Source organism: Mus musculus, chromosome 14, assembly GCF_000001635.26.
Source record: "Mus musculus strain C57BL/6J chromosome 14, GRCm38.p6 C57BL/6J".
In the NCBI taxonomy this organism is placed as follows: domain Eukaryota; kingdom Metazoa; phylum Chordata; class Mammalia; order Rodentia; family Muridae; genus Mus; species Mus musculus.
Window position 1 is genome coordinate 78,600,256 of NC_000080.6, and position 27,419 is coordinate 78,627,674.

The following is a 27,419-nucleotide window of genomic DNA, read 5'->3' on the forward strand; positions in this document are numbered from 1 at the left end:
GGTCAAAATATATTAATTATAAAAAAATTTTAAAAATTAAAATCGAGGATGTCATTTAATCTTTAAATAAAACCCACATCATTTATTTGAATGGTGATAAGCTCCAAATGGTTTTGTTACGTTTTTGTAAAAGCTCCACATAGTTAAGATATTCAAGAAAATATCGAAAAGATTTAATTGTATCTAACAAAAGGCAAGATAATGGAGAAAAAAAAAACAGCACCTTGAACTCATCTAGAGGCCAGTGATTGGTATTAAAAAGACATTAGAAATTAAATTCAATTTAAAAGTACTCTGAAACTTAATTATCCTCACTCTCCCTTAGACTAATTACAAACTTAACTACGTTACTCTTGCATGTATTTTCTCTGATCAAAAACAGTCCAGATGCACAAAAGGAACAGAAGAGCCACTCCTGTGTGTGACAGATGGGACTCCTGAAGCTAATTTCTAATACGCAGCAACTTTTGATGTTTACCTCTGATATAAAGCAGAAAGTGCAGTACTGCCTAAGATCAATACTCCACTGCAGGGAATCAAATTAGTGTCTTCCTAAGTAAGGCACCACCTGAACACATTAATATACTGCATTTCTCACATCTTAGACATCAATGGTATAATTTAATAATGACACAATACAGATGATTCAATAAAGATAATAGAAGGAACACTTCGATTGCCAATGATTTTCAATAAGTTGGATTACAGGCAAAATTGGCATCAAATGTGGCAAGATTAAAGGCTTTCCTAAGTCTAGGTTTATCTCTATATTTAGTGCCCTTTCCATTTCCTCTCTAATTAATGGAAGTGTTGAGTCTATGAGAGTATGGTAAGGTGGACTAATGGCTGACTGGAGGCCATGGACAAGAGTGCACACGTATGGAAGAGAACAAATGTATAGATGCCATCGCTAACCCTACTATGGCCAGTAGTTTATATCCCAAGCCTGATTACCAACTTCACAGATCAAATACACTGGAGATGACACAAGAATTTAACAGGTGGAAATGTCTTTTTGGTTTTCTTTTTGTTTTTCTTTTTGTTTTTTCCAGAGCTGAGGATCGAACCTAGGGCCTTGCGCTTGCTAGCAAGCGCTCTACCACTGAACTAAATCCCCAACCTAACAGGTAGAAATGTGATGGTCCAAATTTAAAAAAAATAAAAATAAAAAAGAACAGTTACAAAGATGAGGGAAAGCTAGTGCAATTAAACTTGAGAAGAAATGCAGTAGCTTGGGCAACGTCATGATGTGCTGAATGAGTGGCGTGAGTATTTATGTCACTGCCTTACAGAAAACATCTGGGGTTTGTTCAAAACTTTTAAAGATCGACACTGGCCAAATGAATGCGGCCAGAAAAATGAACAATTCAAAATCACCAAGTTGCAGACTCTTGGAAGAAGTTAAGAGACACCAGATATGAAGGAGGCATCAGACGTAGCAAGGGATCTTTACAGCATCATTTAAGGACTGCCATAGGGAAGAAGGGAAGATATGGCCCCAGAACACAGATTCAACTTGGAATTAGTAAAATGTCATCTGGGAAATTAACTCTTAAGCCAATCATAAAAACACCATACAAATGCCAGATGTTCTTACTGCATACGTTATGACACAAAAAAACCCACTAATATTCTCCATCATGGGTTGAATTTCAAGGAAGAAAATGTAAATTTATGATAAAGAATAGTCTTCTAACAGTTATAGCCAGACACTAGAGAGAATGTATTAGAACTGAATGTCCTGAAGATTCAATGACCATCTGGAAAGTGAATATAATAATTTGCCTGTAGATATATATGTTGACTATCTAAACGTCACTGAACTTAATTTTTATTTTTTCTTAAGAGTTTTTAGTACGATCAAACAAATTTTCTCAAAGCAACAACAATAACAACAACAACAATGACAGAGAGCAGCAGGCACCACTGGGGCGCTTTTGTGTAGTAAACCGGCCAATCTTCACTACAAACCAATTAAAATAGGCTACTATCATCTTCATCTTTACTTAGGAAAACTACAGAAAAGCTTCAGAAATCAGTCCAAGTTTGGAAACAAAATGTTAATGAATTTTAAGAAACAGTTCTGATATACTATGCTGACTTTTCCTGAGTACATTATAATTATTTTCATACTATATCATAACATTAATATTTTAACTTCTGCCTGTCTCATCCAACAGTAACTGGAAACTTTCACTTACATTATGTGAAATGCTAAAAGGACAAATTCATTTCCTACTCAAAGTCAATAGGCAGGGAGACAGTTACTAATCTTCAAGCAACAATCACTTCTAGGCAGAAAGTAATTTGGTAGAGACAGAGTTGTAGTTAGAAGGCTTTTGGTTTTAAAGCTTAGCTTCGCAACAAGCATTGGTCAATCAGCAGAATATAAAGCTCTGCTGAATCCGTCAAAGGCCAAGCTTGATGCAGCAAAGGCCAGCAGCTTTCTCGCAGTTTCCCAAGAAATCTGAGAGCAACCCATGCTAAAGTGGGGAAACCTGGCTATTTCTTCTAAGACACTCAATCATCCCATAACACTTAGTTTATTGTTGGTCTCTAGATATCTCTTAGATCTCACAAGAGATATAAGAATACTTGTCAACCTAACTCATACGTTGCCATTATTATTTTAGTGTTCATGAATAACACAGACTGCCCAAAGGCCTTTAGAAAAATAGAAATTCAACAGTTCGTTTCATACTTAAAATTAAATAAATGCAAAGCCAGTTGTAACTGAGCTTTCCTGATGACGTCATCATCGACTTCTCACCTGATAGCGACTCTTTCGCGTCGTCCTCTTTAGCTTCATCTGTTTCTGTATCATAGTCACAAGACGGACTGACTGGCTCAGAGGGCTGCACTGCTGGCTCATCCATAACTTTAAGTAGTAAGAAGGGAAACAGACTTGCGTAAGTGGAAATAAAATGAATTCATATTAAGATATGCTATGGAAAGAAAAACTAAACCAACTACCAAAAGAAATTGTACATTTACAAAACAACATTATTTAGTGACCAAATTGGGAGTGATGTCTGTGGATACTGCAGTCTAAAAATTAATTTGTTACGGTTTCATATTTACTAGAATAAAATTATACATGAATTTAAATCAAAATACAAAGCCTGATGACAAGTTACACACCTGGAAGGGGATTCCCAACATTAGCCACATTTAAACCATTTTTCATCTGGCACTAAAATACTAAGAAACATGTACACCCATACCGAAGTTTAAATCTAGGGGCTGCAGACATGGCTCAGTGGCTGAGAGCACCGACTGCTCATGCGCATGGTTGGTTCTCAGCATCTGCAATGGGCAGCTCACTCCTTCCTGGAGGATCCAGTACCTCCCGGGGCACCTGTTCTGACTGACGCACACCCTCCCACGCACAGACACTCATGCGTGCACAGAAGCAAAAATAAAAAGCAAATCTTTTCAAATTCAAAGATTTATATGCTTTTAAAAATGTTAATGATATTAAGAAATCATCACTATCAGGTGCAAAATATAAATCCTCTTTTGCAACCAAGAGCTCATTGTTCAGTATGAGTTTTGATACATACAAGAAGGAATTTTTAAAAAATTATTATTATTATTATTATTTTACTATCAGCAGGTATAAGAAATAAAGAGATGCCAATAAGGAGATGGCAATAAAGTAAAAAGGTTGAGATTTTTAGACTTGTTCTATAACTATTCTTCTACTTAAGTTGGGATGGAAATATTACAACCTCATTTACTTCTGAAATCTTGGTGTACGCAGATTGCATCATTACGACGCAGATCTTCACTACTGAACTTAGACACGTCTAGGTACAAATTTCCTGTTAGTGAACTTATTGTCTTCTACCGTGCCGTGAGCCTTGTCTGTAAATGGGAAACAAATCCGAGCACTATGCAGGCACGCACGCACGCACCCTGGCTATGCCTGCGGTGGGGATGCTGCGGCCCTGGCCAGGCCCCGGCTATGCTTGCAGCGGGATGTTGCGGCCCCTTGGAAGCTAATTTTGTGAGAGTGTACCTTTTTCAGCTTCTTCAATGACTTGCCTCACCGCTTTCTTTAGACTGTTGGCCCGCAGCATTATCTCCCGGGGCTTCACGGCTTTCTGGGAGGAGGGTTTCCCAATGTCATTCACCAGCTGGTCCTTGCTTTCACCCAAGGACTCGTCACTGGCGGACTCCACGGTGTCCTCTTCGGGGATGGCAGGGCCGATTCCTGGGGGGACTCGACTGGCCTGAGAGTCCGCGTGCAAGGCTTGTAGCAACTGCTCAAGCTTCTCGTTTAGGACTGAGCACTAAGAAAAGAAACAAAATATCAAGGGTGGTGACAAGCAAGCAAACAAGCATCCGCAAGGGTAATGGGGAAGAAATTAAAACCTATTAGACTGGCAGATGTATTTTTATGCAAGATAAATCTTTAACCATTGGGAATAAAAACATCAACATTTAAGTAGCTATAGTCTTTTATTCTGTAGATTTTTGTTTTAAATACATTTTAAACTTACTGAAGACAGAAAACGATCTCTAAGCGAGTTAGGTCTTAAGCACAGAACTGCTTGCTATTAGCTGACTGATACAGACCTATGGCATTAATGACTGAAAACACAGCTCTTGTGTCTACCTACTGACTCACACTTCAGAAGCACCAAATGCTATCTCAGGATTGAAAGTCTTCTTAGAACAATCTTTATGTACATGGGAGTTTTGCCTGGATGCATGCATGTATACCATGTTGTGTGCCTGGTGGGCTAGAAGCCACAAGAGGGTCTCAGGTCACCCGCAACCAGTGCTATGTGAGCCACCATGTGGGTGCTTGAAACCAAACCTGGGTCCTCTGCCAGAGCAGTAAGAGCTCATAATACCCGAGCCACCTCTTCAGCCACCACAGGTTCCAATGTTTACAACCTATGAGCCGCTTTTCCTCCTTAGAATGCAACCAATACTAAATTGATAGATACACAATATACAAAAACACCAGGACTTCCTGTAAAGTGATTGACTTAGGCACCCGTTTAACATCAGGAGTTGCAGGCATGGCTGAGCTGCAGCTCTATATTGCAAAGAACCGAACAGTGCTCCCTCAGGACTACTGGGTCCAAGAAAGATCTCAAAGGAAAATGCACAGGAATGAGGAGGGGAGGGAGAGGGGAACAGAATGACCAAGCACAGAGGTCTTGTTTCTTTCTGCTTTTCTTGCTTTTCTCCAGGAAAGGAAACATTTGGGATCAAAACTGTTAATGCTACCGCCAATGGCTTCCATCGCCACATGATGAAAAGCCAAGCAAAGTCACAGATGAAGAACTTCTGAGACAGAGGCGTGGCTAAGTCCATGGCCTCCTGAAACTCTCCACAGAGAAGGAAACGAGTGAAACTCCTCAAGCATTGATTTCAGTGTCTTCAGCAAAGGTATGTAACAAGGCTGCTGGCTTTTAAGTGTTATTTCTGTATTCTGGGACTTGGCCAGAGGTCTCCTCACTTCTAAGAGCACTTTGGTAGAGTCCTTAGTCTTATGGAAAGAATCACAACATCTGCAAATGGGGACTCTGAATGGTCAGCGCCGCAATGTGAACATCACATTAACACGCCTCCCCCACGCCCAAGTCTCAGGGAAGGAACCTGGTGGAAGAAGGGGCAGAAAACACGTAAGGGCTGGAGGACAGGGAGGAGAGGTGAGGTATGGTGGCCTCCAGACACGGCAGGGCTGCTGCACACGTGGACTCGCAGCGGCTGCAATGAATATACAAGACCTGCATAAGATCAGCAGCTAAATATTCCAGCAGTGGGGAGGGGAGGGGTTCCCACCCCTAGGCTAAGGGGTTATGGACAGCTGATGACTTCTGGGGGAGGGAGGACTGTGGGCATGGGCAGATTTCCCCATTCCCCAGTGGGTGAAGATGTGACCAAGCAGTGTCTAGGTGAATAAAACTGTCATAGACTAAATAAAAATTTAAAGGAAAAATTTATTTCCACTTTCTTTTTCTTCCACTTCATCCCCTAGTTCAGCCAGGGCCTCAGGGGCAGGAACCCTTCCCGAGCCTTACGTACAGAGACCCCTTCATGGACTTTAAAAGTAAAGACGCTGCCTTGTAAAGTCTATATGCTATTCTTACCTTAGCATCAGAAAGCTCATAAAGGAGGGAAAAATCTGTAAAGGTATGAAAAAAACGTCACGAAGGAAATAGAACTTAGAAGGAGACAAGGACTTGAGTCTAGAGAATGGAGAGACCCGTGCTGGGAGGGAACTGGGCCACCAACGCTTGCTTGACATGGAAAGCCAGGCCTCACCCAACAGGATCATGGGCCCCCTAGCATCCTCCCCTGGCAGGCTGACCACATGTCCCTTTTAAGATGCCAATCACAGAGAAAGGTATCTAAATTAAAAGAAAAAAAATGGCTTGCTGAATACTTCCAGCAATGCTGTTTTGTGCATATTAAAGGCTAACCATAAACTAGAAGGCATTTTTGTAAATCCTCATACCTAAATAAAAACGTTGGTTTTTTGTTTGTTTGTTTGTTTGTTTTGTTTTGTTTTCTCTTTGGGTATTTTGGCAAGAGTACACCAAGGCAATCTTTACAGCACAGCTCGGTGCTCATAATGTCAGTGAACAACTCGCATGCCCTTGATGTGTGTTGTGTCCCTCTTACTTTACTGGCCACGGCTTCGGCTACTACTGTATTTTCCAGTGTTCTGTCCTGTGCCTTCTCCACTTTGGCAACGAAGTCCTTCACGGTTTCACAGAGTATCCTTTGAGGAAGAGAGAAGGCGCCTTTATAGTCTGTGTGCTCTGATGTACAAATGAAGTTAAAAGTAAGCGCAAGGAGCCCAACCTCGAGTTCCTGAGATCATTCTTACAGAAGATGGACCTTCCATCTGTGTTAACGTATCTTAGACATCTTTACGACTGTTAGGTGAAAAACAGATACACAAGCAAGCCTTGCTTTCCGTACTTATAGTAAGGCTGTGCTGAACCATCCTCAAATGCTTAAATATTCCGTAAGAAGAATATTTTCAGATCCCTTAAAAATCCTGTAGCATCCCCCACAGTTGAGACACTTTTCTTCATGGTGAGCAGGCACAAGCTCGTCACTAGCTTCAGGATCTGTTGGATCTACAAGGTGTCAGCAAATGGACATCTTGGTAGCTCACTGCTACCTGAAGAACAAAGAGGTTGTGTGTATTGGTACCAACCAATCAGACACTTGAATTCAGTTATATTCTCTGTTAACCCATCCATCCCCCCCCCCTTAAGATAACCAATGCAATAATATACAAGCCTAATTCAATTTAGGTCTCATTAGTGTCAGCAATCGATGGCTGACTTGTTTGTTTCTTTTAATTACATTTGGAGTCTTTGCAAAAGAAATGGACTGGAGAGAAAAATAACGTGAAAGACATCTACCTCTCAAACAGTTGTTTAAAAATTTAGCCAGCATAATGGCATATGAATAGATTGGTTTTGGCAAAAAGTGTATGTTGATAGAAATATCTTGAAAGTAAAACATTTCTATCACTGATACAGTAAAAATTTAAAGGAGAAATAAGTTCCACTAGTGTTTTTTTTTCTATTAAATTCACAACTTTCTCTGGTGGGTGAGGAATGGTATTTTCTCTATACATCCATACTACAAAATCAAACTCTGTGACAGGCACAGGGTACATGCATGCACCCTGCTTACACTCCAGGCCTTCGAACTGGTCATTCAGGAGCATTATCCCTAACCATCTGTGTTTTACCTGTTGCTTAGGGGTTAGCTCTGTGGGCCATCTAGCCCTCAGCCTGCTTCCTGATGCAGAGATAGAACCCGCGACTCACGAGTGCTAAGTGAACACTCAGCCATTGAGCTACAGGCCCAATCCTCTTGGAACTGGCTGACTTTTCACATTCCAGTTTCTGTTCTCTATTTTTCTTTAAGATTAAAAAAAATATGTGTATCTGTGTGTGCTTGCATGTCATGTATGTGTGTGTACCACATTCATCTAGTGTCTGAGGAGACACGTATCGGATCTCCTGGGACTGGAGTTATTAATTGTTGTGAGCTGAGTTGTGGGAGCTGGAAAGCTAACTAGAGTCTTCTGCAAGAGCAGCAGGCTCTTTAATGCTGAGCTATCACTCCAGCCCCTTAATTTCCAATTTTTAAGAGAATTAAGAGAGCCTAGCTTATCATTTATTAGACTCCTTCATGGGCTTCCTATCTAATCCTTCTATACATAATACAGAATTTCTTCATGGATGATGTCAGTCTGTCATAACCACTTTTTCTTGCTCTACAGAAGATCCTCTGTGAAATCCCACTCCTGAGAGCAGACACTGCCATTCTCACCAGCTTGTGTACCTAAAGGTCCACGTTGCCATTACTGTAATGGTTTCACCTAATTTCCTCCTGGGTTTGTGAAACTGTGCGCATGCCAGAGCGCTGACCACTGCTGTGCTTGGGCTATTGACTCTGAGGGATGGAGCCCTTCAGTCCATCCCTGTAGAAAGGAAAGGGGCAGCCATGGCTTCCTACCTCAGTTTCCCCCACATCTCTGAGATGCAGAGAGGCAGAGGGAACAGCCTGGCTCTATCTCTGCACCTTGTGTGCACAGGGCTGAGGCACAAATTAGGAGAGTGCTAGATGCTCAATCTGTGGGACAATCAGAAGTGTTCTGCCTTAGGGTCCTGTAACCTTCTCACGATGCAAGTATAAGATGCTTCAAAAGTAAACTTGAAGTTCCACATTTAGGATAACATCATGACGCTTTGGCTCCGTGTTTGGAATTAAGTAAAATCTAATGAGTTTGAGATAAATTATAATTATGGATTTTAAACACTCCAAGAGATGTCATTTTGGAGAATCTCACTATTTTCCTTTTGGTGATGTAAACAGTTGCTAAATTAAAAAAAAAAAAAAAAACATGGGTACAGGAAATAATAAATTTTAACGAGATAGGATTTCTGTGTTGTAATTAACCATTGATAATTTGCAAATGGACATTTAAATTCTACGCACTTTTCATACTTTTATAACAGAAATGTTTCAAAATAAGCAGCATAGACTCTGAATAGACTCCATGCAGACGCCAATGTGACGAAAACTCCAGGTCGAATTATTGTCTAAGAAGAACCACCAGAAATGGTGTCATCAGGAAATACCTTTCCTCGTGCGCTCTCACGTAACTAAGCACGCTCTCACGTAACTAAGCACGCTCTCACATAACTAAGCACGCTCTCACGTAACTAAGCACCTTCTCCACTCCAGCCCCACAACTCACTTGGCAGACGATATGACCACCGCATGCTCATCAGAGTTGACGATTTTCGTAAGATGGTTTGCAACGGAGTCTTCATAAATTGTCATCTGGAAAAGAAACCCCTGCGCTATATGATTGCTGTTGGTGTCTATACAACCCAGTCATGATTGCTTCAGAAATGTACCATTTGTGACATTTGGAAAACAGGGCAAAGGCTGCCATGAAAAGCTAGTGTGTGTGCGTGTGTCTGTATGTCTGTGTGTGTGTGTATGTGTACATGTGTGTATGTTTGTGTGTATGTGCATGTGTGTGTATGTGTGTGTGTATGTGTCTGTGTGTGTGTGTATGTGTACATGTGTGTATGTTTGTGTGTATGTGTATGTGTATGTGTGTATGTATGTGTGTGTATGTGTGTGTGTGTGTGTATGTGTATGTGTATGTGCATGTGCATGTGTGTGGGTGTCATGCAAAATAAAAATTTCCCTGACTCCCAGTTTTAGAACCTGGTAATCTTTATATCTTTAGAAAATTCAATTAATGATCCATTGTGTTTTTTTAAAAAATATATGTAAGTGAATTATATATAAATACAGTATGACTAAAAGAAGTATTATTTTAAATAAGTACACTAAAAGCCAGAACAACACATACAGAACAGGGGAAGAACACTGGAGATACAGGTAGATTAACCCAGTGATTAACCCTGAGCTTCCTCACACATGTGCAGAATGCAAACTGAAAGAAACCACACGCAAAATGGCTAAAATGCAAACAGCAGCGAGTGGAACCTGCCAACTGGCACGGATGGTGGGATATAAACCTCTCCTACCTAAAAGCTGACAGGTCCTAGGAAGCTACTGGACAATGTCTGTTAGACCTGAACACAGGCCAACACCAGAGGACCGGGAAACTCAAGTTCTACGTACACACCCAAAGAAATGGACATGTGTTCCCCAAAAGACATGGGCTAGGTGGGATGTTCACACAGTGTCCAATGCAATGTATTTGTTCCATGGAAACACTAGAGGACACTGGGAAGGGATGAGTCCCAATTATGCCTCAGCGGAGCCAAAGCAAACAAGCATGCAGAATGATCTCGATTTTATATTCTACCTTTCCCATCTTCCTAAACCAGAATCTAGGCTGTTAGTGAGAGTTGTCATCCATGAGAAATGTGTGGAAGTGCTTGCAAGGGTGGGAGAGGGGCTTATCAGGCACGCAATGCTGTCTTGGGATCTGGGTGTCTGTTACATAGGTTTGTCTAATTTATAAAAAAACAAAAAAACTCCCAAGCTGAACATCTAAGATATGCATCTTTTTCTGTCTATATACTACACCTCAATCACAAAAGCCTTTTAAAAATGCAACTGTATAGCCAAACGATCAGGCACACAACCGTAAAATTATGTAACTATCTTAGGGCAGTGGTTCTCAACCTTTAATGTTGCAACATTAGGAACTTTAACACAGCCTCTTGTGCTAAACGATCCCCAACGACAAAGTTACTTTGCTGCCACATCATAACTGTAATTTTGCTATTGTTATGAATCATAATGTGAATATCCGATCTGCAGGATGCCTGACCCAATGGAGTCACAACCCACAGGTTGAGAACTGCTGTCTTAAGACAGTGAGACACACTACATTGCCCAGTGTCCTGTAGCTTCTCTTCTCCTGGACTCAAATCTTAACATCCTGTCAAAAGAATACACCTTCATGATATATAAAAATATGCACACTATTTAACAGCCTCATGAACAGAGTCTCTGTCAAATGTTTTCTTCATATGCATTCCATGCTATAAACTCGGGATTTTCCAATAGAAACGATGGGTCCGTTCAAGCCGGTCAGTCTCCAGTTTTTCTTCGCTTTGCTATAAATCTTCTTGTCACCCCGAACATCGATTTATTCCCACCCGGCTGGTAAATATTCTCCTCCACGATGTCATTCTGACTGGCATCTTCCCAAAGAAATCTCACTTTAAATTTATGGTCAAGTCCACCAGTGGCTAATTTTCAATGTCTACCTCACCTCCTTCGAGTTCAGACCACACCTGTAAAAGCAATTTCACCCCAGAGTAGCTACGGGTCTCCCGAGTTCTGCAACATCGCGCTGCCTGCCTAATCTCTTGGTTTAAATACAAGAATCTCCGTCTTTAAGGATCAGGACAAAGTATCTTTGAAAAATGCGACAATTTTCTTCAGAGATCAGCTTATCTCTCTTTGCTGCGGGGTGGGTAATATGTGGTACAGCCCCTAATGCTATAAAGGAATGCATTCATTAATGTCATGATTAATTTATTAATTACTGTAATTTAATTAATCCTACTTGAAGCTCGTATTTTTTTATTAAGGATAATCAAAGAAAAGAAAATACATCTCTTTCTGAGGAAGAAGATAATATTTATGTCCAAGGACAGAATTTATAGATACCACATTTAATCCTCCAGAAAAACAGGCTCTATAGGATATTCAGATAGAATTATAAAAGTGAGCGTTTTGCTGGAAATTAAGCAGTAAACCCTTAAACCTCCCCAGTTGAGTAGCTTAGGCTATGGGGCTGTGCATCATTTGTTTTCCATTTCATACCACTCTACTACTTTTTCATGTTTCAGAACTTTTTAAAATATTTTCCTATCTGAAAAATACACTTATCTTCTCTAAGAATGCCCCTGTCTTAGCTTTGACAAGATAATAATTTTCCCAATGGCAAAACAAAGATTTCAGCTCTAAAGAGGTGAATTTCCCTAGTGAGAAAAACATGCGGCGGTAGATCAAAGGGCTTTAATGAGTCAGAGCTAATCTCCTGGAAGCCAGATTGTTTTAAGTTTCCACCGCTCTGAGGTTTAAACACGACTGAAAATTTTTAGACACTTGTGGTCAGCAGCAGAGATAGAAGGAAGTGAGCGGTGTTTCTTCCTTTGCTTGCTCAGGATCGATGGGCTTAATGTGGGTCTCTGTCCCTTCAGAGAGCAGGCAAAGGGAAGAGAGAAACTATATCATCCTCCAGCCAGGAGTGCTGGACCATGAGTGGGAGGGGCTGGACCATGAGTGGGAGGGGCTTATCAGAGCTGGGCAGACACCTAATGATCAAGCTCATGATGGATGCAGACGATGAGTGAGCCCTCAACAAGGGCTGCTATCTGCTGGCCTCCCGGGTCATGAGAACGGGACCTTGCATGTCTGATGCTGTATACACATCTGCACCATTAAATCCTCAGGGCACCAGGACCCATGTCATAGACAAAGGGGTAAAGGTCCAGGAAGGTCAGTGACCTAGGGCAAAACACACATGCCACCACTGCCATCTCCCCCTGTGCCCGAGATACCCCATTTCAAGTGGTCAGTAGATACAAGATTAGTCTTACGTAAAATTCTTCAGTTGCTGCCACAGGTTCAGGAAGTAGAGACGACTTTGCTGGCAATTTGAGCTCATAGGTCATTATACTCCACCTGAGAGAAGAAAATCCTTTGGTCTAAAACTTAAATCTCTAAATTAAAACTTTAAATCTTAATAAACTATCCCTGTGTCACATACATACACACACACACACACACACACACACACACACACATATATATACATATATTCATACATACATACATACATGCAACATTTATGGCATATAGTTTTATTTTATCTTAAACGGAGTATGGGACAGAGACAAATTGTGATAATCCCATAAAACATTGGATTCATAATAGTTTATGACTTCCACATTCTATCATTTTCTCTCCAGTTAGAAACATCCAAACATTCCAATGCCAGGCCACAGCAGGAAATGCTGGTCACCCTATGTCTTTCTACTCTAAATGAAATATACCAGCCCTACTGCTTGCTGGGTGGGGACTGTAGTGGTGGCAACATAAAATGAGTACAGTACCACAGAACGTCAGGCGAGCAGCCAGAGTTCTTTCTACTCCCCCTGTCTCCAGAAGCCCGTGCCTGATCTTTGTAAAATAGTCATAACGATGCTGTTATGAACCAAGTCATAGTATCGCTATAAAGATCAGGTATTTGAAAAGCATAAATAACACAAACTATTAAATTAACTTTCATCCCCATTTTATGATGCTAGGATCACCTGTCTTTCACAAACAGTAAAGCCACAAAGACAACAACATGATTCTGATGAAGACCACCATCTTCTTTCTGCTGCCTTTGGCATATACCAGTGGATGGTGCGTCTGACCACAGGGGTGCTATTTCTCAGCTAGCCACTTGGGGGAGTGAATTTCTAGAAAGCATTTCCCTAGGCCGCATCAGAACATCCCTTTAAATCTGTCTCAGAAGGAAGCATATAGGGGCTGGTAAGATGGCTCAAGAATAAAGGTACTTACTTGCCACTAAGCCTGGTGACCTAAATTAGATCCCCAAGAACTACAAGGTTCAAGGAGAGAAGTGAGTCTCGAAAGAGCTCCACATGCTCAACAGGACAAACGGAGGAACACTCACACGATTAAATACACAGACACACACACACACACACAGAGACACAGACACAGACACACACAGAGACACACACAGAGACAGACAGACAGACAGACAGACACACACACACACACACACACACAGCAAATACTCCATGCTGTTTGCGAAGCAAAGCTCTGACCCATTTAGAAAATTATTTCCACCTGTGTTCTCCCCCACCCTCAAAGCTGATTTTATTTCATTCAAACCCTTCCTTCCCCTCTGCTTTACTAAGATAAAAACGGCCAGATACTACGTGTTTACGATTAAAACAGCAACTGCTGTCTTAACGTACATAAATCCCGAGGAGTAACCAGGACACCTGAGCTGGTTAATGTATCCATCGCCAGTGTCTTTTCCTTTCTGTTTCTGTATGTGTATATAGGAAGTGTGCGTGCATGTTCAAGCACGCATGTGCTACTCACTGCATGCGTGTAGACAGAGATCTGGGGACAACGGTGTGTTGGTCCTCATTTTCCACCTTATTTGAGACTGGATCTCCTTGTTTGCAGCTTATATGCCAGGAGAGCTAGCCTGGGAACTTCTGGGGACTCTCCTGCTCCTCCTCCCATTTTTGCCAGAAGCAGCACTGTATTACAGACATGCTGCTGCTGGTGCTGCGTTCAGCTCCGAATGGGCTCTGGGGAACCAAACTGAGGCTTGCACCGCAGCTCAGCTCCGAATGGGCTCTGGGGAACCAAACTGAGGCTTGCACAGCAGGTGCACTGAGCCACTCCCTCAGCTTCACCCCTTTCTTTTTTTTTTTTAATTACGTATTTTCCTCAATTACATTTCCAATGCTATCCCAAAAGTCCCCCACACCCTCCCCCCCCCCCACTCCCCTACCCACCCATTCCTATTTTCCCTCTCACCTATCTTTCCTTCCTTCCTTCCTTCCTTCCTTCCTTCCTTCCTTCCTTCCTTCCTTTCCTTCTTAACCTTGGAGAGATTCTGAATCTACTACCAGCCCAGATCATAAAGCATTATGGCCCTACTAAATGAGTGTCCCCTACATGCCATTTTGGATACATACAGGCTAAGGTTCTGCCATCCAGGTCTATTTTGCAATACGTTGTCAGTAGAGGAATCACGCGTTTCGTTACAGCGTGACAGACAAGGTTATCACGCTGAGGTTAGCGCTCATCTGGGGATAATTACATTTTTGACTGGTGGCTCCCTGATGTGATTTTGTTTTCAGGAAGAGTTCCACAGATGGCTAATCCTATCAAAGTTGTTTTGATTCATGCGAGCTCAAGTCTGTAATGATATTTTGATATTTGACTCATACTCTTGGGGGTGGGGGTAATTATGGCTTACTAAATCTTCTTGTTCCCTTAACCCAAATTCTAAATGCCTTCGCTACAAACACTGTGATCTCAGCTTTATCCATGACCTTTCAAAATGGGGTTGCTGCAGGTGAGGAGAGGCGAGGGGAGGGGACTGAGGACAGTGTAGACAGTGACAGGTCCTCCATCTGCATGAGTGTCCCTAATAATTCCCTCTTTCTCTGGGACAGGATTCATACTCTGTGTGTGTGTGTTTGTGTCTGTCTGTCTGTCTGTCTGTCTGTCTCTCTGTCTCTTTCTTCCTGCCCCACCAGGGCAAGCTCTTTTGCCATTGAGCTACATCCCTGGCCTGGGCAGGACTCCCTTACCGCTTTACCATCTAATTACCAGGGGAATTAGCTCAGGAGGAGTCCCTCCAGCAAAATGAAAATGACACCGCTTTTCTTAGATGACGGGTCTCATCAATCCATTATCAGAAGCTCCCGCTACAAAGTTAACTATTAGCTTTCTGATTTGAGCAGTGATTAAAAGTAATTGGTATTCCCAGGCATGGTGGTGCACTCCTATAATACTGGCACTCAGAGACAATTAGACAGGAGATCTCAAGTTTGAGGTCAGTCTGAGTGACATAGGGAAACCCTATCCCCAAACCACAACAAAACAAAAATTAGTGACTTCACAGTCATCTACATTTAAATAAGGAAATCACTGGAACCATTTCTTCAGACTTTTGCCATCCATCCATCCATCCATCCATCATCCATCCATCCATCCATCCATCCATCATCCATCTATCCATCCATCTTCCATCCATCCATCCTATCATTCAAATGCACCTTTTATTGAGTGTCTACTTTATGCAAATTCTATTCAGGATCTCAAAGATTAATGAACAAGACCAGGAATCTTGGACTAACAGTTACTAAAACTGAAAGGATCAAATAATCTCAGGTTGACATTTTCAGAAGAAAAAATTCTTTTACCTGTCCAGCATTTTGGTACTGGCTCGTTCCAGCTTCTCTAGTATCTGAGGGAGTTGGGTGTCATCATCATATGAACCTCCCCAGCCAAGAACTCGAGCAAGGTCATTGCCGGTACCCAAGGGTAGCACCCCAAGCTGGCACTGCAAAAAAATGCAATGGTGACATTTTCAGGGAAGCTGGGGAACAAGGGATTCAAGACTAGCTTAAGCCACATAACAATACCCCATCTCAAACACTCCAGTGCATACTTACCTGTTTATGCAAGTTCAGTTTATCAATCTCTGACAAAACCCAGCCTACACTTCCATCTCCTCCACAGACAAGGATCCGAAAGTTGTCAAACTTTTGAAACAATCTCAAGCTGAAAGTAAAACATTCATTTTTAGTGTTAAGTCCATAAAAAGCACTTTCTCCAGTTACTGTTTACTTTATATTCACTTACCTACATTCATATTGAATGTAAGTTCCTATGTAAAAATTGACTTGAGTGCCATAGTTAACTCAAGAAAACATTTGAATGAAAAATAGTTATGCGCAGAAATGGGGATAAATTGGAAGAAAGAGGGAATGAAAACCAAAAAGAGCAAAAGTGGAGGGGAGCCAGGAACAAGAACCCAAGGCCAAGCAGGCAGTGGCCTGTGGCTTTTCCATTATAGGGCAAGTCACTTTCTGAGAACTTACAAACAAGGGAGAAGCAGTGTGGGATGTCAGCATTCTGTCTAAGCTCCGCCCCAGTTACCTGGTAACAGCCAGGAGTGCCTGACTCACTATAAAAGGGGCTGCGAGCCCCCACCTTGCTCTTGCTTTCCTGCTTCCTCTCTGTCCTCTCCCCCCCCCCCCACACATGCTCATGGCTGGCCTCTACTTCTCTACTCCTCCTCTCCCTCCCCCATCTCTCTTAACTCCCCTCTCCATACACTGAATAAACTTTATTCTATACTATACCTCCATGTGGCTGGTCCCTCAGGGGGAAGGGATGCCTCGGCATGGGCCCCCAGGGACACCCCTTTTACCCCACACCTTACCACACATCCACCAAAACATATTCCTTCTCTCTTTTTATAAATACAACATGGGGGACACTTGGCTGCTCCTAAAGACACCTGCCAGCCCTCACCAATGCCTAGCTCTCAGCATCCTCCCCTCCTCCCAGTCACATGCCTTCTTCCTTTGACTAATGTCTCCCCTTAATGTCATTCTGTCCATACCCACTGACCTTTAGTAAACCTTAGGTCCTCCACCAATAACCTCCAGAAATCACACAAGGAGAGACACTCAGAGACTGAGAGAATACAGGAGTCCTCCATGAGAAGACATCCGCCACCCCCACAGAAAATGTATACATATACCATCACACACAGTCACCGAAAGGGGGTGAAGGACCTAAGGTGTATCCTCACAGTGAAAATGTCAGGCAGTTCACAGTCATGTTTAGACTTTAAGTTATACAGCATCACAGAACGGTCAACAAAATTCCCTTAGCATTTATCAAGGTCAGCCCAAGACCCTTCCGGGCTGAAGTACTAAACAGACCCCCTTTAGTTAGGTCATGCACTGTGTGTGTATTTTCTATGAAGATAAGTCTCTGATATTTGTATTTTACATCTATGCAAGTTTATGTGACATACACTTAAAATACTTTTGTACACATTTTAGAATTTGAAAGTTAGGCTAACAAGTTTGGAATTGATATCAGAAAGCTGAATAACATCAGGAAGTTTTGTGTTAAAATCTCTAATTAAGGAGCATATCTTTAATCCCAGCACTCAGGAGGGAGAGACAAGCTATCCCCTGTAAGTCCCAGGCCAGCCTAGTTCTCACAGACTTCAGCCAGGGCCTCACAGTCCTGTCTCAAAAAGCAAAAAAACAAAACAAACAAACAACAACAGATAAAGAGAAAGTTAAGCTAGAGCCATAACTTAATGAGGAGGGCCTGCTCTTCTATAGAGTCAATCACCAGCACCATTCAAAAAGAACAATACTGAACCTAAAGTCGACAAAGCTCAAATGTAGGGACGCATGAGAGCAACAAAGATGTCTAACGGAAAGTGTAATTTTTCTAGGTTTGTTGGTTTAGTTTGGTTTTCGGAGACAGGGTTTCTCAGTGTGGCCCTAGCTGTCCTGGACCTCCAAAGGCAGAGTTCCAATTGTCTCTGCCTCCCAAGTACTGGGATTAAAATTGTGCGCCACTACCACCTAGCTTGGACATTAATTTCATGAGCAGCAGAGCCAGGCACATCTCTCTCATGCTTAGAACTGAATTTTACTCGAGTAGGATTTATCATAAATGAATTACCCTAAATAAGGCCCTCCGTTCATTAAATCAAACACCTGAGCTGGGTTGAGCAACTGTTTAAAGCGACGAAGGAACTTCACTCCCTGATTATCTCCACTCTTAGAGTTGACGAACACCAAGAGGGGGCTGACACAGAACGAAAAGGTTGCTCGACAGAAACCTGCAAAAACAAGCCCGGGACAAGATTAATATGCACTTCTTCTCTCTTCAATTATTAATAGGTATTCAGAAAAGGAAGAAAAATGGGTGAAAGCAAGGAACCTTCCTTCCTTAATGCTGGCGCATCACCGTAACCTAGTCCCCTGGCTAAACGGTTCAGTATCTGCATCCTAGCAATCTAAAACTCATGTTTTAGCATATACTTTGCAGTGAGGAACCACATCACAGACAATAACCACCAACCTTACCAATCTTGATAAGGAAAGGAAAGCTAAGGGTTTACAGTTCTCAAACGACTCATGCCCATACTTGGTATTTTACAATATTCTAATTGTTCTTTGTATAGGTCTAAGAAAATACGTTAAAATGAATGAAGGATCTATTGGGGGTGGGGAGAGCTGTCAAGAACACATCCCCTGAGCTTCGCAGCCATCTGCACAGCTGTTACACGCCTGTGCAGGAAGCACAACAGAAGACTAAAACGACACATTGCAGAAGCCATTTGTAACGTGGCGTGCAGAGGAGGAAGTAACGAGTGTCCCATTCTAAAACCGGTGATGTCACAAAGTCTCCTCTGCACTTACAGTTAAGCCCTGGCCAGATTCTAGAAATAGCAAATGCATTTAGAGGAATACAGATTCCTGCAATTAAATGACAGGAGAGCAAATCTTAATAGGAGCCCATGCTAATGGGCAGTTTCAATTATGGTGAGAGAACACAGACACGTTAACCTTTCAGGAGTTCAGTACAAAATGACGGTCCCCCTTCATTTGTTGGGATGTGAAAAAAAACAAAAACCAATAACCTGCAAGTCTTGTGTACAATGATCTGGCCAAAGTGTTAATGGCTGCACTACAACTTTCCTTTCAAAATATTCATTTGAGCTGGGGATGTAGCTCTGTGGTTGGACGTATGCTTAGCTCTTCAGGATCATTTATGCCCAGCATCACAAGAATCAACTAATTAAGCAACCAAATATACCGTCCAGCATTTATAAAAACTGACCAGAATAATCAATTACAATGTATCATATGAAATTCAATCAACAGTAAATACGCTAGAAATACACATACTTACTACTGCTACGTACCATCAGAGTCTGTGCTATTTAGTGCAATCGGAGGTATGATGGAGACTTTACACTGGCCAAGGGGACAGACGGGATGGTACACATCTTTGCAGGCAGTGTGCACCTGACAATAAACAAAGAAACCTTCAAGAACTGTAAAAACAACAAACCAACACGTGATAAATGACCCCGACAGACCTGTCTGTTCAGGATCAACATCATCACAAAATGTTCAGTGTTTAGGAAACCACTGAAGGTGTATTTACCCTTCTGGGAAATAAGCTTGCACTGTATGTGAGTGACTCTGCCCAGAGCAGTCTACTCCTATGGTTATCTAAAGTAAGTGTTATGTAGTGAGTGCATGCTTAGTGGAGGGAAGCCGGAAGAGATGATATGGAGGAGGAAGAGAGGGAGAGTGGGGAGGGAAGAAAGAGGAAGGATGGAGGGACAGTATCTCAATGTCATGGTCATAAAATTTAATAAAAATAAATAAAATCTGCCATGTGCAAGCTCTTTCTGCAGTGATCCTACAACCTCCTAGTCTAATTTATCTTAGCTTATGTATTTATGTGTGCTGATACAAGCACATGCATGACTCCTTCCTCAGCTAGACCACTGCCCTGCAAGAAAGAAGCAGAAGACTCAAGCCAACTAGAGACATTCTGAGCGAGGAAACACAGGGTTACCTCACCATGGTGGAGCGTGGCTTCTCAGAATAGCTTGTGTGCCCATCTACAGAGCCTTTTAAACATGTCAGCTAGTCAAGCAGACGTTCCACGGACACTGACTGAATATGGCTTTATTTAATTGGTCCTTTAAGACATACATGCATTGACTAAGCCAAACCTTTCAGGAGGATAACTAAAATGTGATGAAGACTTTCATTCTCCCGATGACCTATCTGGGGACAATTCTCAACTATGACATAATCATTAACAAAAAAATGTTTTCTAGAAAAATTAACATGAACAGGTAGTTCTGAGGGTGTTCTGTTTTGTTTGCCAAGACAGGGTTTCTCCGTGTGGCCCAGGCTATCCTCGAACTCCATCTGTAGACCAGGCTGGCATGGAACTCAGATATCCACCTTCCTCTGCCTCCTGAGTGCTGAGATTAAACCATTGCTTGGTGAGACGGTTTCAAAATTAAACATGTGTGAGAATCGTGGAGCAGCACAGAAAGAGATCCGCGCAACCCTGCCTGGGGAGAGCAGGGCTAACATGGACAGACTCTGTTCATTACAGTACACGTCGAACCACCAGGGTGGTAGACCTTCCGGCTTCTGTTGGCCCTTTAGATGACAGTAGCAAGCATTGGGCATCCTCATGTACAATGACTCATGCAAAGCAAGCACACCGTCAGCGAAAGCATATAGGATGTATGAGGCCAAGACAGCCGTCTCAGGGAACGGCGAGAGAGGCCAGCATGTGTAACTGACATGGGATAGGGTGGAAATAATTAAGGTCACAGTTAAGTTTGCCAGGGAAGAACAGAGAAAAAAAGACATTCCAGAAAGCCAACATGCATCACCTATAACAGCAATGCCATTCTATACTATTTTTCTAAATGCACACACACACACACACACACACACACTGCAGAGGAAGACAACCTGCACAAAGCCTCTATGAAACCATTCAGCACATATCGATGTGCTTTCGAAAAGTCAGAAATGAACAGCTAAGCCCCAGAGGAGAGAAGCAGCAATAAATGCACAGCTGACAGAGGCAGCAGGAATCGGGAGGAGCACGGAGCCCCCAAAAGAAATGGCAGGTGAAAGGAAGATTTAAAATGTAGGTTGTACCAGGAGCTGGAGAGACGGGGAGTGGCTGAGAGCAGGAGCTGCCCGGTTCCCAGCACAGGGAAGGGGACTTAGAACCTTCCTGTCACTCCACTTCCAGGGAATCTGGCACAGCTGTCTTCTGGCCTCCATGGGCACCAGGCACACACACAGTGCACAGACATACATCCAGAACAAATACTCATACACAGAGAATGAAAATAATAAATCTGTGGGTTTTTTTAAATGTTGTTTGTGTGTAGTGTTCCTTATGTCCCAACCGGTAAGAAGGACACATGCTCCACTATGTTCATAGCAGCCTTATTTATAATAGCCAGAAGCTGGAAAGAACCCAGATGCCCCTCAACAGAGGAATGGATACAGAAAATGTGGTATATTTACACAATAGAGTACTACTCAGCTATTAAAAAGAATGAATTTATGAAATTCCTAGGCAAATGGATGGACATGGAGGGCATCATCCTGAGTGAGGTAACCCAATCACAAAAGAACTCACACAATATGTACTCGCTGATAAGTGGATATTAGCCCAAAACCTAGGATACCCAAGATATAAGATACAATTTGCTAAACACACGAAACTCAAGAAGAATGAAGACTGAAGTGTGGACACTATGCCCCTCCTTAAAATTGGGAACAAAACACCCATGGAAGGAGTTACAGAGACAAAGTTTGGAGCTGAGACGAAAGGATGGACCATCTAGAGACTGCCATATCCAGGGATCCACCCCATAATCAGCTTCCAAACGCTGACACCATTGCATACACTAGCAAGATTTTATCGAAAGGACCCAGATGTAGCTGTCTCTTATGAGACTATGCCGGGGCCTAGCAAACACAGAAGTGGATGCTCACAGTCAGCTATTGGATGGATCACAGGGCTCCCAATGGAGGAGCTAGAGAAAGTACCCAAGGAGCTAAAGGGATCTGCAACCCTATAGGCGGAACAACATTATGAACTAACCAGTACCCCGGAGCTCTTGACTCTAGCTGCATATGTATCAAAAGATGGCCTAGTCGGCCATCACTGGAAAGACAGGCCCACTGGACACGCAAACTGTATATGCCCCAGTACAGGGGAACGCCAGGGCCAAAAAAATGGGAATGGGTGGGTAGGGAAGTGGGGGGGAGGGTATGGGGGACTTTTGGGATAGCATTGGAAATGTAATTGAGGAAAATATGTAATAAAAAATATTTTAAAAAATTCATACAAAAAAAAAGGAATGGGTTTACTGAGGTGCACAGACACCTGCTATAGTCTACACATGATGAAGTTGGGCTGGTTAGCTTTCTGAGAACTTGTCACAGGCTAGGGGCATCTTAGAAGAGGGAACCTCAATTAGAAAAATGCCTTCGTAAGACTGGCCTTTAGGGCGTTTTTCTTGATTGTTGGTTGATGGGGGGCTGGGCAACCACAGTAGGAGGTGTCACTCCTGGGCTGATAGTCCTGGACTGTGTAAGAAAACAGGCTAAGCAGGCCAGTGTTGCTCTTCTCTATGGAATCTGCTTCAGTTCTCACATCTAGGCTCCCTGCCTTACACTCTCATCCTGGCTTCCATCTGTGATGGACCGTGATGAGCAATAAAAGCCAAGTGAAGCCCACCCCCTTTTACCATGGTCATGGTGTCCTTATCACAGCAACAGAAGCCTACCAAAGACAAGATGAAATAAAAAAGAAAGCAGTCCACATGTAGCAGTTCTTAAGACAGAAGGATGGAACAGGCCACAGCACCAGGACAAAGAGTCAAGCTAGATTTAAAAGCGGACGGAAGCGCAGGCCACCTATCAGACTGGACTAAAATGCTGTGGCATTTACAAGTCAGTCTCATTATTGATACAGTCAATATATCAGAACCACATCTTGTGTGCTTTCTGCCGATCTGCCTCACACTTAACAAAAGCGATGGGTCTTACACATTTAAAGTGTGTGTGTGTGTCTGTGTGTGTGTGTGTGTGTGTGTGTGTGTGTGTTGGGGGTGGGGGTTAATTTCCAAACTTAAAATACCCTAAGACTCGAAACACTGCCAAACAAACCTAGCCCAGGGGAAGGCAGTCCCTGCTGCAGCGGGTCAGCACAGATAAGCTGAGTGCACCCCACGGCCTGCCCCGGCACTGTCTGCACACAGCACACTGCACACAGACGCCTCCTCACCCTGGCTGTCCTCACTCGGTCAAAGACCCTGTTCTTCTAACATCTCACAGAAAGGAAACTATTCCTTGGTTCATATGCAAATTTTTAAAACTATTTATTTATATAACTCCAATTGCAGCAGTGCATAGCCTACTGGGTTTGGCCTTGTGTCAGAGGACAGACCCAGGGCTGCAGCAAAATAATATTTCGGATATCAATGATAACGTAATAGCACCTTGGAGCAGAGCCTTCTGAGGGTACCACATGGCTTAAGTCTCGTGGGGCAGGGCCGGGGGCAGAATGGGTTGCTGAAAATTGTGGCTACAATGTGATAGAATTAATATAGAAAACCTGTATGAGATAGGGATCCTTCTGAACACATGCAACCTCTATGAATGAGCCATTTAGACCACGGAGAGAAATAAATGAAAACATGCACACACACGCGTGTGCGCGCGCACACACACACACACACACACATCTGTATACACACACACATGTACATATGCACACGCCACTGCCATGCTAGAGAAAATATACTTCAAATACCTGAATGTGTACCATTATGCCACAAAGGGATGTGTGTGCAACCAGGATCCTCTCTGCTGGAAATGATTTGCTTTGCCTCCGGACCACACAGACGAGCCGGTTAAGGAAAGATGCTAATTTCAAAGTGCAGACTAACTCTCACCCTTACCATTGTCTTACACCAAAGGCATTTCCAATCTTGCAGGCGAAGCACACTGCCACAGGTTTTGTCACAGACTGCACACTTGGCACTCACAGGCAAGTTGCCTTCGAGCCACTGGTGAGGCATGGCAACCTGCGGACAGGAAGAAGTAATGGTCAGCCCGAAGCGGAGAAGGCCGGCACCTTTACTCTGAAAATGATGAGGAATGGGTTTCTTCCTCTACAGACTCAATCCTGTGTGTCCTGAGAGACCTCCAGTCATTATGTTCACATTTATGGACCATCTAGCCTTCCTGAATCCTAAAGGTGCGCATAGAAAGGGCAGAGGCTCACTTCAGCAGAAATCTAGCTGAAGAGAAAGTCACAGAAAGACTTATAGGACAGTTGCGCACGGGGTGGGGGGTGGGGGCACGAGAGGGGCAGAGCCACAGCTTACACCATCCTCGTCCTCTATGATGTCCTTCCCGATGGAGGCCAGCGTGGTCCATTTGCAGTTGTTTGTTGCCCTCACTGCACATCTTTTATGAGCCTTGAACTTACACACTAAAAAGATAATAATAATCATAAAAAAGTTAAAGAAGTTACAGCATAGAGCCAGGTGTGGTGGCGCACACCTTTAAACCCAGCACTCGGGAGGCAGAGGCAGGCTGATTTCTGAGTTCGAGGTCAGCCTGGTCTACAAAGTGAGTTCCAGGACAGCCAGGGCTACATACCCTGTCTCGAAAAACCAAAAAAAAAAAAAAAAAAAAAAAAAAGAAGAAGAAGAAGAAGAAGAAGTTACAACATGGCATTTTTAAAAGGGGTGAGGAAAGAGGCAGGTTTTTTTTTTGTTTGTTTGTTTGTTTTTGGTTTAAGCTCCAGCAGTCATAACTAAAATCTTAAAATTTAATGTCTTTGTATTTATGAAGCAGTTATAATGTAACATAATAGATTGCTGCTGAGAAGAGAATCTAAATAAACACAAAAGAATTAGTTCTTCAGAAGAACAAAAAGCACAGACACCCGCACACACACACAAAATAATCAGTAGCCAGAGAACCTATAATCCCACTTGTCACTCTAGGTGAAGCGTCCCCACTTTGGATGTGTTTAATCTGAGAAAATTCACTGAGGTAAATATTTCAGGCATTTGTACTGCTGTGCATTTATATTAACAGTTTGAAACTGTCATCTGGGAAGGATGATCCAGAGGCGTTTAAGAAAACAATCAGGCAGCTTGGGAAATGGTCACAAAGACAGCAGGGCCTGTGGCTTATCACTTTAACCCCAGCACTCAGAAGTTAGAGGCAGGCCAGCCTGAAATATAGGGAGTTCCATGCAAGAATATAGAAGATAGTAAAAATTATATAACCCCCTCAGTACTTCAAAAGCTTGCCATCAAAAATGAAACAGTTCTTTGGTTGGTGGCTTAGTCCCTGGGAGCTCTGGGGGGTCCAGTTAGTTGACACTGTTGTTCCCCTTTAGCTCCTTCAGTCCTTCCCCTAACTCTTCCATTAGAGTCCCTGGGCTCAGTCTAATGGTTGGCTGTAAGTCTGTGGGTGGGGAAGCAGCAAAGAGAAGGGGGAATGGGGTAGAAAGCTTATGAAGGGGGGACCGGGAAGTGGGACAGCATTTGAAATGTAAATAATATAATAAAAAACAAAATTAAAAATATGAAACAGATCATTTAAAACAAGCACGGAGCTTTGTAATAATAAAGTGCTTTGTGCAATGGGCCTTGAGACTCACGCCCTGCATAACAAGCAATGACAAGCCTGACTGTTGCTATGGTCACCAATGCAGGTGACTCCTCTTCACCTATATTTTGTCAGGTGGCAACTGAGTCTCTCCAGGGAGGGCTGAAACATTGCATCCCCTGGCCTATAATGTCATTACATAAACCCACAAAAACTTCACAAATACTGCGGTAAGGTAATGGCTTTTATTCCAACATTCAGTTTGTACCATGCTGAACCTTCCTAAATCTTAAACAGTAGTTAAGACAAGCATCCTTATTTATATATTTGACATTATTGATTTTTTTTAAAAAGTTACCGCTTAAACTTGTTTTGTTCGGATACTATTTAAATAACTATGAAGGATAGTTACTCCTTGGGATCAATTAAATTAGGAGACTATGAAAAGTGTTGTTTTAATTTTTTACAGTGAGTCTATCTGACTTCTGCTTCTGTGCGTTAAGCCCAGTCCCAGCCTGACCGGGCAGCTGAGGAAGAGTGTGAGACCACGGAGCTTAGCCCCAGACTCCGTGTGGAGTCAGTAAACAGCTGACAAGGGAAATTTCAGGTTTTATTTGGAATCCATTAGGAGTGAGTGGGATTCGATCACTACTTTAACGTAAACACTAATTGTGTGTGCGCACAATTACGATGTGACCGCGTTTGAGAAGAAGCTAATACTCGTCCTACACACAGTTCCAAAAATTGTACCCAACATGCTCCATTCTTCCCCACTGGAGAAGTCATGCGCTTTTCCTTGCTGGCTACTGGCAGGCTTGCATTTGGTCCTCACAGGTCCCAAATTCAGTAATAACATCTTATCACTAAAAATTCCAGCAGAAAAAAAAAAGGCAGCAAAAGAAAGCCAACGCTAGCCTGGACCTTGTTTTTGGAGAACGGTAAAGAACCTCACACACCCAATGCCAGGAAGATGTGATTAGCACCAGGAGATGCTTGCCTGACGTGCACGAAGCTCTGAGCTCAATCCCCAGGGCTGGACACAAAAGAAAAGGAAATGACAAGATGATGCCCATTTAAATGAACCGTAAGTGAAGGAAAATATTTCAAATAATGCAATATAAATAACCATTAGGAATTCGGCGGACGCGTATACACTGGCCGCCACGGTCAATTAGAACAATGAGAACTAGAATGTCCCAAGCCCAAGGGGATTGTAGTAGACAGAGGTAGTTAGTTCCTTCAAGAGAACACTGAATTTTGATGCTGAGCAACAGCACTTCCGCAAATCAGCCCCATGTGTGTAGAGTCCAACACTGAGCTACAACAAAACTTGCATCTTTTTTTTTCTTTTTTTTCTTTTTTTTGTTTTTTCGAGACAGGGTTTCTCTGTATAGCCCTGGCTGTCCTGGAACTCATTTTGTAGACCAGGCTGGCCTCGAACTCAGAAATCAGCCTGCCTCTGCCTCCCGAGTGCTGGGTTTAAAGGCGTGCGCCACCACGCCGGGCCAAAACTTGCATCTTAATTTAAACAAGTCTCCCAGGCCTCGCTCCCACCCAGCTGCCTCCTTCACAGTGGCACAGTGCCCGAGATAAGGTATCTATGTACTGTTGGCAGAACACAAATGCAGA

General features: G+C 42.7%; 1 protein-coding gene and 1 non-coding gene across 15 annotated transcripts in view; one reads left to right on the plus strand and one right to left on the minus strand.

The window, feature by feature from the left end:
• Nucleotides 1-27,419, minus strand: part of Dgkh (diacylglycerol kinase, eta) — a 173,381-nt gene that overhangs the window by 40,907 nt on the left and 105,055 nt on the right. For 12 of the 14 annotated variants that reach the window (XM_011245100.3, NM_001081336.2, NM_001281794.2 and 9 more), the window contains 11 exons: nucleotides 24,551-24,657; nucleotides 24,122-24,247; nucleotides 19,517-19,619; nucleotides 18,268-18,427; nucleotides 16,224-16,332; nucleotides 15,972-16,111; nucleotides 12,600-12,684; nucleotides 9,254-9,339; nucleotides 6,646-6,745; nucleotides 4,022-4,295; nucleotides 2,771-2,878 (listed from right to left, as the gene is read on the minus strand). In XM_011245100.3, the coding sequence (XP_011243402.1) occupies nucleotides 2,771-2,878; nucleotides 4,022-4,295; nucleotides 6,646-6,745; nucleotides 9,254-9,339; nucleotides 12,600-12,684; nucleotides 15,972-16,111; nucleotides 16,224-16,332; nucleotides 18,268-18,427; nucleotides 19,517-19,619; nucleotides 24,122-24,247; nucleotides 24,551-24,657 (1,398 nt within the window). Of the gene's footprint in view, nucleotides 1-2,770; nucleotides 2,879-4,021; nucleotides 4,296-6,110; nucleotides 6,146-6,645; nucleotides 6,746-9,253; nucleotides 9,340-12,599; nucleotides 12,685-15,971; nucleotides 16,112-16,223; nucleotides 16,333-18,267; nucleotides 18,428-19,516; nucleotides 19,620-24,121; nucleotides 24,248-24,550; nucleotides 24,658-27,419 lie in introns of those variants that run through there. The other 2 variants (NR_104044.2, XM_030247868.1) reach the window with 2 other exon arrangements.
• Gm26251 lies at nucleotides 3,455-3,576 on the plus strand. Its single transcript, XR_003951308.1, has one exon. It is a non-coding gene; the product is annotated as a small nucleolar RNA SNORA40 (small nucleolar RNA).